Below are 13277 nucleotides of genomic sequence, written 5' to 3' on the forward strand. Positions count from 1 at the left end.
AAAGACATCCTGGTAGTCTTCACTCACTGACCCACCCAAAGAACAATAAAAGGAACAGACAAAAGACCAAGTACATGCATTTTCCCTAAATTAAATATAATTTGCTGCATATTCTAGTTAGGTTAGTTGCTGTTTTAAGGCAGCTGATTTAAGCTGTATGCATAGGCTTAAACTGTGTTTTTATTCTTCAATGTGTCTTAGTTATGTCTAGCAAGCTAGACCAAAATTTGCAGAGTAGCTCTTTAAGTAAAATTTCAGAAGCATTTCCAGGTAGAATAAAAAACCGATACAGTTATACACAGACAAGAAAAGGCCTGATATTGTTAATTTGATGTTCTTATGGTGGTTACTTTGATTTCCATCTATGTTCAAAGCCAGAGGAAACTTCTGCAGCAGCACAGTAGCTGTGAATCCATATTTATCTTGATTCCTTTTCCTTCAGTCTCTGTCTGCATGGTTTGTGATGTAGATCCCATCATAGGAGCTGTTTGTCAGTAAGAATGAGGCAAACCTACCATGGTTACCTTGATTTACGTATGTTTTGTAAATTTAAATAAAGGATTGCATAGTCCTCTTTTACCACCTTTTCCCTCCAGTTTCATAGAGGAGAAATTTTAAAATAATTTTTAATACTACTTTTTTTTTTTTTTTGGTTGGAGGGTTACATATGATTATCCAGCAGAAGATTTAAATCACTTTTTTTATTACAGACCTTGAAATGGTCTTTACTTTCCTTTGACTTTTTTTTGTTGTTGAAATTGTGACTCTTTTTTTTCTTCTTTTTTTAAACCTGTTGTTTGGTAATTATAATATTGAGTCTTCATTTTGAATTTATGATATCAAAGGAATGAATAAATTAATTTTAATTATGATGAGAGTTGGTCTTTAGAGCATGTATATATTAAAGTGCTAATGTGAAGTTGCTTTCCATTGGTTCCATCTCTGAAAAAAAAAATTTAAAATATACATAAAAAGTTTATCACAATTTAATCAGTCAGCAGTTCCCTGCCCCTCTTTCTTTTTGCAGTTCAATTAAGTGGATTTGTTTTACATTGTTGACATGGTTATGTTATGTGTGTTATTTTTAGTTTCTTGTAGAAATATAAGCTGGTAAATAATACAGGCATGACTGTAGAGTTTTGGATTGCTTTCTCGTGTTGGGGGGATATGTTTTAATATGTTGGGGGGATATGTAGTTGGGTTGGTTTTTTTTTTGTTTTTATTTTTTTGGCTTGTTCGTTTCTTTTGGTGGTTGGTTGGTTGGTTGTTTTTTCATGATTTTTTTTTTCATAGACGTCCCCAGAAAAGCCAATGGCAGGTAGAAGTAGAACTATGTAATCAAAATTTCATGATGGATTTTTATTTTTTGTTCGGGTTGTGGGGCTTGCTCTTGATTATACAACCATCATTCATATTCTTTTAGAACTTAAATAATTCACAGAAGTAGGACTTCAATAGTCATAGTTCCCAGTCTAGCAAGGAACTATGAGTGTTTCCACTGCAAGTAATTTGCATTTTGATTTGCAATATGTGCTTTAAAGTGATGACAGCAGTGCAATTTGGACCCTTCAGAAATATTTCATTAAGCAATTACCTGTGGCTTTTCAAAGTATCATTTGTGCTGGAGCAGATTCCAGTTTCTCAAACCATCCATTCAGAATAGGCCTTCCTGAGAGAATGGATAAATGTAGCCCAATTTCAGAAGCAATTTTACCATTCCTGCCTTTGAGACTTTGGGTGAAACATATTATGTTAAGGCTTTTGTAAATTACATTGAACATTTAGTCTCAGGGATGGACAGGCTTTTAAAGTGATGGTCAAAATCAGTATGACTTAGCTAATCCCTTTTTTATTTTCCATGCCATTCTCTGACACCTTTTCTTATGGCATAATGCAATAATAAGGTCTCCTGTACCTCAGCAGATTTGGGATCCAGCATGTGTGGAGCATGATTCATGACTGAAATGTTAACTCAGAAAATTTTCAATCAGCATATGTCAATAATCTTTCCCCTGCACCCCAAACAACCCCTAAGCCTTGAATAATGATGGCTGTGCTTTTAAAAATTATTTTGAAAACATACATAGAGATATTTAGTGACTGATTTTTCAAACTAAAACCAGGCTTGCCTGTCACTGAGAGGAGTGGAAAATTTTCTTTCACTTGAACTTTGACATCTTATTTGAATTTACTCATTTGTGTGTGATCCAGGTACACTATCATTCTTTATATTGCCCTGGTTCATTCCAAGCAACTGAGATTTGTTCAATTATTTTCTAGGTGTGGAACTTAGGATTTGCAGTTTCTTCAACCACAATTACTTCAGCAGTATCAAAACATTGTCATTTAATGTAATTTCTTTTAATCTCATTTAATTCCCATTTGTAGTCAGCGAGTTTTAGTGAAATTATTGCCCTTTCTCTGCTGAACAATACTTTAATAAGAATATAAATTCAATAATGGTTCTCCAGGGGGGTTGACACGTGGTAGTCTATTTTAAACCTGTGTAATGAATTAATTATTGAAATTAAAGATGATAGATTCAGATATGGAGCATTTTTTTTGATATTTAGTGTCTCTTTGCCCCTGCATCCCCTCTTGTATAGCTGGACGAGAGCGCTGAGGGAGCCGGGGAGAGCAGGACCTGGCCCGCCAGGGCTGTGGCGCTGTCCGTGGTGCTGCACACACAACCCGGACCCAGGGAGACAAATGCCATGTCCACTCCCAGCTCGGGTTTGGATTAAGATTAAATAGATGAACAACATAGTCAGGGAAAGGATGGTGTTTTAAATTCAACTTGCAGTCATATGTCAGACCAAAACATGGCTTAATGACACCAACTAATTAACTAGATGAAGTTTAATAATACAAATTTACTGAAAAGTCTCAAAGGTTCTGAATTGTTTATAGATATATTTTTTTAAATGAAGGTGGTTAATATCCTTAATCTATACATGTAGAATATATGGATAAAATTCATTGGAAAAAATAGGAAAAAAAGTCACAAATTAATATGGTGGGTATGGCTCTGAAGATACAAAGTATCCCAAGCTTTGAGGGAACTAAGAGTGGACTACTTGTCCACTCTTTATTTTTTTCATCCTGTCAGCGTAAATCTGTAGTAAATCTAGATAGTCAGAGAATTTTTGTGCATAACTTCATGTCATTAAAAGCAATGTTTCATTTGACCTAGTAGTACCAGTACCTGATATGACCTAGTATCAGCTTCTGGAAAAATTCAAATGTTTTGAGCCATCCTTCCTTTTCAGTACTGGACTGTCATCAGAAGTATATTAAAAAAAATGAAGTGCATCCCATCAAATCGTGATGTATAGAGAAAGTACTATGGAAGTTGGTTTGAGCAATCTCAGAACAATTTACTACATTTAATTTTATGAAAAGAACTAAAAGGGAACTTCCAATTCCTTAACATAAAAACTTTTGAGATGGTCTGAGTTATAAACTTATTCATCTTTGGGACAATGTTCAGCATGTATGCTGTTATGGTAAAGGCAAAGTGACTTGCCCTTCATTGAAGAAATCTTTTATTCAAAATATTCTTTTATTTGTCTTTTCTTTATCATCTTTTATATAGCAAAGACAGTATCTCGATAAAACCACAAGAGCTTACACTCTATTCTAATGCCTTGTGCTTTTTTTTTTTTTTTTCTTTTTTGTAGCATGTATCTTCTTTCCTGTTCTCTCAAAGTATTGCCACTTCATCCTTTCTTCTAGTTTTCAGGCTTCTCCTTTTGCTTCCTTGCAGGGATCTTTTATCCCTAGCCCACCAGTCACCAGTTCTCTTTCAGTCCTCCTCCAGATTGCTGTAGCTTGTTCTTGCACTGAGGCTCAGCTTCTGCCTCTCTGGCTTTTGTCTTTGAAGTTCTGTTACTGTCTTTTAGCCTTTACTCCCTCTCTTGCTGCCATACCTGGTCCTTCATATGGAACTAACAGACAACCCTAGAATCATTTTTATTTCCTCTAATAAACAAGTCATATGTTTTTATTTAGGATTTCTTCTATCTCTTTCCCATTTTCTCTTACATGACTATTCTAAGACTGATAGCTCCCCTTTGGAGGAAGAGAGAAAAAGAATAATGGATAGGCAGTCATGTAAAAGTAAACTACTTCATCCATGAGAAGCCATTCTTTTAAGGTTAAAATGGGAGGTTTTTTAGATCTTTAGTGTTACACTGACCCACCAGCTATATGTAATCCAAAACTAGCTTCAAAAGGATAATCAGACTGCGAAACTGGTGACAGCTTTGGGATTTCCACTGTGAGAAAGAGCTTAATCTCTGAAAAGTAAAAAAGGTACCAACTTAAGAATGAAACATTAATTTGAATTTAGACCTTTGCTTCCACCCGATTCTTCATATAATGGACGACATGAAAACTGCTGACTAAAATTTAATTTCATATTATGCAATATGCAAGTGCAAGGATTCCAAATGCATTTTTGTGAGTGAAGTTCATGTTGAAACAAGCCAGGATGTAATCAGAATGCTTCAGCTTTGAATAAAACCAACAACCCCCACCCAAGCTGCCCAAACAAACAACCCACACCCTCCCACTCCCAATGCAAACCCACCAACCAGGGCGACATCTGATCTGTTGTTCTTGAGATGTTGCCGCATAAATCCAGTCTTGGTCTGTTAGCTGCAGAAGAAGAATTTGGACAAATACCTGAAGTGCAAAGAGAATATCTGATCAGAGAAATAGCTGAGTTGTTTAGCACTTACATTTTACTGTAATGATAAAGGTAAATTTCAGTTAAAAATAAGATTGCCTTTGAATTTCATTTCCTTCAGTGAGAGGGAAATGAGAGACTTGCTAATACTTGCTAGCACTTGCTAGCTTCTCCTAGCATCACCAACCATTGCAGCAAATGGCTGAGATAATACTTGGAGAAAATAGTGGATACAAAGTCAAAGGGTGAATATTGTACATATTTATATCCATCTGTAACTTCTTGCTATTTGGAACATGTGCCATAGTTTCTATTTATACCTGGGCCATGTTCAGTGTTTCTGATTCTGTAATTGTAGTGAGATGTATTTAGTTTGTGTTTGGACTAATTTTTTCTCTTGTATGATTCACCTTCGTTCTTCACAATGTCTGGGAGTATTGATTTCCGTAGTAGTTTTTAATACATTCCAAGATGAATTTTAGCCCATATATTGTTTCATGTATGCTTAACAGTTCTGAGAAACATATTTTATTTCTTTTTGTTTTGAACCATTTCTTTCAATGCTGGGTTTTCCTTTGTGTTACACTTTCAGTCCTTCTGTATTATATCCACAGGTGACTTTGAAAGGTAAAGCCTAGTAAGTAGAATGTACTTGATTCCAAAACTGTAGTTGTCAAAAATTGCTTTTAGCAAAGAATGGGGAATGCCTACAATTTTGTCATTAATATTCCCCTAGGTTATGCTGCTGGCTATTTTTGGTAGCGCCCAGTCTTGCCTGAAGTTCACAACATTTACTCAAAACATTAGCTCTTCCAGGATCTATAAAACTAGGCCATTGTTTGGTAGTCTTCTCTGACATGCTTGATCTGATAAGCATAGTGACATCACTCCTTTGCTTAAGTAACTTTTATATATTTTCCCAAAGGAAGGGCCTAGGCTTTTAGATTCTGTCCATGTATAGGGCAGAAATATGGGCACAAGCAGGACACAATCCAAATAATGGCTCCCTAAATTTAGACTGGCAATGCTAACTTTCCTTAGTGTATACTTTGAAGCAAAACAGGGTTATCTGCTCAGGGCTTTTGGTTAACATAGGTCTTCACCATGTTGTACATCTTGTATAGATCCCTTATCTGTGTGTAGAATAATGGAGGAAAAAAACCCTATCTCTTTTTAGGCTTAATTGATGTTTTTCTAGAGATACTTAGATTTCTGGTTATATCCAGGAATTAGAGAGGTCATTACATATAAAAGTTTGTAAATAGGAAGCTGTTAAAATCTGAGATGTGTGAAGACTGTGTCAGTGTGGTTGTTATATCATAGGTGTTTATGGTATTAAAATCAAGTGCTAAATAAGTTCATCTACAAAATTAAGTGTAATGAGTTGCAGTTATTTTAATAGTATAATCTCTGAAAAAATACTGCCTTTCCTGGGAGATACACGCAGTGCTCACACATCTTAATCATTACTTGATACTCGATTTTTGTTAGAATCTAAAAATGTTGTAATTGTCAGGTTATTGGTACTGTTTTTTCCCCATATTCTTTATCCTTAAAACACTAGGAAAAATGTCTAATCAAATGCTGTATAAACCTTGTTAGTATGACAGTTACAATTATGCATGCTAAGGACAATTAAAACAAAATTTAAGTAACCAAGTCTGAAGGTTTAATTGACAAGACTGGGTTCTGAATCTAATAACCTTTGAATCTGACTAATGCAATAATTGTTTTGACAATCTTAAAATAAAGATGTGGTTAAATGAACAAATGCATATGATGATGAATTCTGCTGAACATTTAGTCTGTGCCATTGCTTGGTTTTCAGAACTGTCCATTATGAAGGCGGTGCTGTGTCCATTCATGCTCGTTCCCTTTGGCGACTAGAGACTCTAAGAGTTGCGTAAGTAAAATCTGTCTCAGAAAAAAAAGGACATTTGGCAGGACATTGTTTGCATAGTAAGAGCAATCCTATAAAATCAAAAGGATAATTATAAATCCAGACGAATAAAAACTAAAATAATCTTTTAAAAATTGCTTTATATGACTTTCATTGAATATTAAACAAGTTCCTAGAGAGAGAGTGTGTGTTTTGATTATTTTTTAAAGTTGTTATAGCTGTCAGTGAATTCAGAGTTTAAATTTTTAGCACATAAATGACAAAAACAGGACCAGTTTCCTTAAAATAAAAATCACTTGTGACACTCCTCCCCCAGCTTGTTTAAGTTGTTTGGAAGACTTCAAAAAAAAATTAAAAGAAAAAATTCAATCATGCATTACTGGAAGTGTTGGAGTAATACTAAGGAATTGTGCCTTGTTTGTTAAGGTAATTGCAGTGTAAAACTGCATTTAAATCATATTACGATATGTGCTAATGATAAAGTTTCTAGTCAGGAATAAATGATTGCTCTTTAGAGATTAAATCAGAGAAGCTTATGAAATGGTTACATTCCAATGATGCTGTTTTCTCTGTGTGCCTTTTATTAATAGGATGACATTAAATGTCAGTGATAGGGCAGTGAGATTTTTCCTTTGGACTAAAATGGACCTTGAGACAATGATGACAACAATGAAACTGTGGGAGGATCTCTGGCTTTTTGCTTTTCCCATGGCATTTACTTCCCTAATTAGCAGTACATGAGTAACGTGGGGATTCAACTCATGAGAGGCTTCTGTTAGGACCATCATATATATCACTTTGACAGGCATTGTATACAAACTTTTGAAGGGTAAACATTTGAACATACATGACTGAAAGAAATGGTAAGAACTGTCAAAACAATTACTACAAAGGGAATGGTTATCCTTCTGCTTAAAAACCAGAATTTTCTTACCAGGAGAAAAAGAAGCAAATAAAATTCCAAGAATAACACTCTCTCCCTACACTTCCCTCACCAACCTATTTTCCAGTATGATACTCTAATAGCTATATGCATTCACTGCTGAATTGCAGTTCATTAATATTCAGGAAAATGCTTCACTATGTAGCTTTGTGTATGCATGCCTGAAGTTCTCAATCAGTTGTAGTCCTTCCCAGAATGACTGCAGATAAAATAAAATTCTATGTGAATTTTACATGTTTCCAAAGGAACAATTTTTTTTCTCAAGTCTGTTCATTAGTAGAGATGTCTCAAAAAAATTGTCTTGGCAGTCTCCATGGAGAGATGCCCTGCCATGGGACACCAAATACTATTGCTCAGCATTGCTTTCTTTCCCAAAAGGTGCCAGAGTTCATGCTCACACACTGCAAAAAATATTTTTAGTCGTCAGAAATGGCTTCACAAGATACTTCCTGCTCAAAAGGCTTTTTTTATAAGTGCACATGAATTGGTATTTTTCCTATCCTGCAGGCATGAAGTAGAAGCATGGCTCAATTATGCTATCTTATTTTTTTTTTCTTATGGTTTGTAGCTGTTGGGGCCAAAAGAAAATTGAATCGGACAAGAGAAAAGGCAGGTCCCCAGCATGACCTGTAATATAAAAGGTGCAGCACCGATGTAATTTACCAGACTTGGCAACACAATAGCTGAGATTCATGACCTGACATTTTACTGACTAGAGAAACAGAAGTTATGCTAGAACACTGGACTCAGATGTCTTTTTGTGGAGTATATGGACTTTGCTGTGCAGAAACAGAAAAAGAAAAATGTGTTTCTAAGATATAAAGCTTCCCTATTTCCTTCTACCCCAAAGCTCCCTCAATTTAAACAGAAGAGATTCTAGATTGAAAAGAATAGTTGAGGGCAAAAACCTTTTTATTCTTCTGTTCTCTTTAAAACCAATAACTATAAAGGTTTAGAATTTTAATCACTGAAGTGTAATAAATCCTGTTACAAAAAAGAAGCATTTTAAAAAATGCACTTTAAAAATGTTTGCCAAATTGGTTTTGCCTACGTTGCATCCAGTATGGCCAACTCTGAAGAAGACACATATAAACAAGTGGGTGTTAGTGTTAAATAGGTAAGTGCTTTAACCTGCTGCATCTGTGTGTCAGGGAAAATGAAAATGACTAACTTAAACCTGTGTAAGTAATAACTTAAGGGAATTTCAGACTTCCATGTGGGTACATACAAAAACATATACATATATATGCAGAATAAATACATGATTTCCTCTCCAAAATGCAGCATCCACATACATCTGAAGTGCAAAATTTTGCAGATATGTAACTGAAGAAAATTCTGTGAAGACTATAAAAAGTTGTGAAAGTTTTCCAATCTGAAAAGCCTTTGTGAAGTACATATTCCTTAGTAACCCCTACACAAGATCAGGAATAAAAAAGGAAGAGCAGCAGGGCTGAATTTTCAGTTTACAGCAGGAAGTTGGAAAGCTGTGACCTGTACTTAAGGGTGAATAATTTTTGAGGAGCTTAGATAGGCTTTGCCTTTCTTCCTTCTATAGAATATGAAGAACCTGGACCATATTTTGCTTAGTAATTTTTCATATTTTTTTAGGAAGTTTTCTATTTTTTTTAGGCATTTTATTTTTGCAGAACATTTAAAGCATACTTAAAATCTGCTGACTGCTAAAAGGTCTCTGGGAGAGGGAAGAATGGCAGCTGCTGGTAGATGAAATGTTGGAGAGGGAACTGGCAGATCTAAACTCTTTGTGTACAGCACAAGCCTCCTTTTCTGTAGGCGGTCTGTACCTTCTCTCAAGAGGAATTCAGTCTGAACAAAGACAGCTTGTGCAAAGGAAGACCTTAAGATTATTTATTAGAATAGTTTTATTTGGGATAGTAACAAAGTAGTCACTATCTTGCTAATAATCCAACATGGGAATTTTATATTTTGTAGCAACTAGTTGGCAATATATTTTACTTTAAAATATTATTGCCAGTAGTTTGAAAAAAAAATTTTGAAATAAATGTGTCTTTATGGATTCTCTTAGGTGGAGTGGAAGCCACATTAGATGGGGACAGCCATTCCGGCTAAGACATATAACAACAGGAAAATATTTAAGCCTCCTGGATGACAAGAGTCTTCTTCTTACAGACAAAGAGAAGGCAGATGTAAAATCTACAGCATTCTGTTTTCGGTCTTCCAAGGTATGGAATCAGTGCAGCATTAATATTACTACTAATAATTCCAATCTCTTTAGAAAGCAAGATTAAGATACTTTCTATTTGTTGTGATTGCATTAATTATTAAAATTTTAAAAACTGATTTAAATAATTCCAAAATAGAGTATAATCAATAACTAGAAAGCTTCTTTTACCTTACATTCGCTATGTATTGTTACTTGGCTGTCTGTTGGTGTGGATTTTTTTTTTCCTTGTTAATATGTTGCTTTTTTGTTGTTGTTTCATTGGTTGGGTTGGGTGTTTTTCTGTACTGCATTCCCACTTTTGAGCAGTATACTCATTTCTCATTTGTTGTTCTGATTAACATCTCTGCTGCTTCACTGCTTCTATCTGCTGTCTGACATAGGAAAATTGTATAATTTTATGAGTTACTGAAATTAAATGGGAAATTCATGATTTCTCTGAGCAGATTCTTTACTGTAGTCTAATATGAAGTTACCAGAGTTTGACTTTTCATTTTGACAGCTTCAATAGGCATTTTGAGTTTAAACCAGTACTTTCATAGAGGGTAAATAATACTTTGATAAATTCTTAAATATCCTTTTTTCTCATACTTTTCATCTGTAGCATTTTGTCCGAAAATTTTCCAACAAAAAATTTTGTTATTGTAAGAACTGTTTTCTAAAATACAAAGTAACAGTAAAGAGAAATATTCAATAACTTCTCTGTACCATTTAATTTATATATATTTTAATTATTTGCCTGCTTGGGAAGATAAGAAAAGATACCCAAAATCAGGTATATAGCCTTTTGCAATTTGATAACAAAGAACCTTTAGTTTAAGGTGATGGTTTTGAGACCCAGACAATATATCTTTTTTGAAACCAATTAGAAAATCATAAAAATGCTTAAATATTGTAGGACAATGCAGTACAACCGTATTGGGAATTTCCTGTTGCAGGTACTATAGATTTCAACACTTGAAAGCAAGAGAAGTAGAATAATTCACTCACTGTTTTTTAAGATGGATTGTCAGCAGGGATTACTCCAAAAAGAGCAGAACAATATACTGTGCTGTACTGTTACATGGTTTATTTAGTCCAAAAAATACTCAAAGGCCAGAATTTTTAGCAATAAAGAATGTCACCTGTTGTATGGATAAGGTGGTTTGTCTCTATTTTCTATTTAGCACATGCACATGTGCTTTGGAGACTAGGTGATGTTGTATTTGAAGTTTCTTCTTTTGATTCTTTTTTCCCAGCCTGAATTTGGAAGTCTCATTTGAAGTTATTTTGAGATTTTGTATTTTGAAATGGTTTTGTTCTGCCATGCTCAAAATGAAAGGTTAACATTTATTTTGTTTTTAGTGGCCAAACCTATCCTATGCTGAGCAGAGCAGAGCCAAAAGGCTTTGGGGCAGGTAGAAACTTGTTATGGTGACCAATTCTTGATGTAATGAGAGGAATTTAAGAGGAGTATATAAACTAATCAGCACATGGCAAATATAATCTTACTACTGTTTAAATATGGATTTTCAAAGAAATTGGAAGTCTGGAAGATCATGTAAATTTTGTGGATATCAGTACTAATTTTAACAAATGACTTACCTGGAGGGAATTATAGATATACCACAGGGGAGGAGGAGTAAATGTTTTGCTGAAGATGAATTTAATCTGGATGCATTTCTATGTTATGTGCTCTAGAATGACCCTACTTAAGCAGGGAAGTTGGACCAGATGACTCAATGTGATACTTTCCAACTGACCCATTCTGTGATTCAATCTCCTGCTCTGGACTTGTTATAGGAGGGTCATGTTTCACTTTATTAGGCTAGCAGCATTAAAATTTTTTAGGTGCCTTCCCTCTCTAGGAAAGAGTATTAAAAAAAAAAGATTTCAAATTATAGGAGTGCTAGAAAGGCTTCTGTAAAGAAGGTATGCAGACTTAGGGTCTCTTTTCCTCTAAGTGTGTTTGAACAAACCATCCAAACTTTATATTGTTGCATGTTCTTAGCACCCCAAAAAATTATTTATGGATAAGAGGGAGCCCCTAATCTTCTTTATTGAGTACAGAGCAGAAAAGCCTGTGGGTGTTTCAAGTGGCTGGGTCTTTCTTATTGAAATTTCATCCCTTTTCTTGCCACAGTCATAATTCTTCCTTGCAGTAGCTGGAAAGAAGAAGGAAGAATTGTGAATCTCCCACTTGTTGCACAATAGTAAGTTAGCTTTAAATAGGCAAAAACAAACAAGGGAGAGGAAAGTAGGGGATCAGTTCCTTCATGCGAGTAGATAACATCAATTTCTGTATGAAAAGCAGCTTTCATGTTTGCAGAGATACTGCTGAAAATGTATCACCTGCAAATCTGAAGATTCACATGCTAGTATAGAGGCTCAACATTTATTTTATACCCTATTTTTGCAAGGGCTCATCATCTTAAACATATTACCTTGTCAGTACTTTGTTTAAAAAATAGCCCAGAAGAGAACTCGAAAGCTAAAGGGTTTTGTTTGTTTTGTTTTATTTCTTTTTTTGTGAAAGCTTGAAAATCACAAAGTGTTGCCAAACAGCACCCAGAAAATAAGGGCTTTCTGAGGAGCTTAATTAACAGTCACTTAATTTTTCTTTCTGATAATCAGCCTTTGTTCTCTGGTTATCATATATTACCTTGATAATTATCATTAAAGGCAAAATATATTAGCCTTTCAAGAATCTGAAATTCAGAAAAGTATTTTTTTACTTTTTTTTTCCTCCAGTAGTTCTGCTTCATTCAGCAAGGGATGTCCACAGATATTTACAAATTATTTCCCAAGCATACGGCTCTTTTAATACACTTGTGTTTGTAGAGGTCAAGTTTTGGGGATTTTTTTTCTCCTCCATTTACTCAATATTGATTTAATATCACTACTCCACTGAAATAAGATAATTTTACCAATTTAGTAATGTTTGTACATTCTGTACCAAGTCTGCTTTTCCTGTCTGTAGTCTTTTCTAGTGGTCAGGAACACATCAATTTTAATAAAATTTTATGGCTTGTATTTTTATGTCTTTAGAATTTTCTTTCTTATTTTTACTTCTAATATTTAGTGGAAATTACATTAAATTAAAAAGCAGCCATAAATAAGTTTCTTGCAGTTGGTGAGGTTTTAAAATATCAGTCTTGAAAGTGTACTACAGAGAGTATGGGTTTGGTTGGATGACAAGAGGTAAAGTTGAAAGGACAAGCCTTAATCAAGGCAATCCATTTTGGAATGTTATAAGGAATTAAACAGAAACATTAGATATAATGGTTAAGGTGAGGCTTCGTAGAATAATTTTTCAACATTAGGATGAAATAATTTTTTTAAAGTTTTGTTCATTTAGGCCCAAACAGAAGTGGGAAGTTTGGCTTGTGCTCTTGTATGCATGAGATAAACACTGTTTATAAAGAGAACAGCCTTCTGGAGAAAATCTGGCCTGTTGTTCAATAAGCCTGTTCATTTCCAATGCATTCTTGTTTTGCATTTCTTGAGATGGTTTAGAGACTGTTGCGAACCCATTTGCTGCTTTTTCATCCAGTGTAATAAA

General features: G+C 34.5%; 1 protein-coding gene across 1 annotated transcript in view; it reads left to right on the forward strand.

Annotated features, from left to right (window-relative positions):
• Nucleotides 1–13277, forward strand: part of RYR2 (ryanodine receptor 2) — a 381235-nt gene that overhangs the window by 177054 nt on the left and 190904 nt on the right. The window contains exons 10-11 of the mRNA XM_050972655.1: nucleotides 6519–6593; nucleotides 9581–9737. Coding sequence (XP_050828612.1) covers nucleotides 6519–6593; nucleotides 9581–9737 — 232 coding nt within the window. The remainder of the gene's footprint in view (nucleotides 1–6518; nucleotides 6594–9580; nucleotides 9738–13277) is intronic.

The sequence above is a fragment of the Serinus canaria genome, chromosome 3, assembly GCF_022539315.1.
Source record: "Serinus canaria isolate serCan28SL12 chromosome 3, serCan2020, whole genome shotgun sequence".
Lineage (NCBI taxonomy): Eukaryota > Metazoa > Chordata > Aves > Passeriformes > Fringillidae > Serinus > Serinus canaria.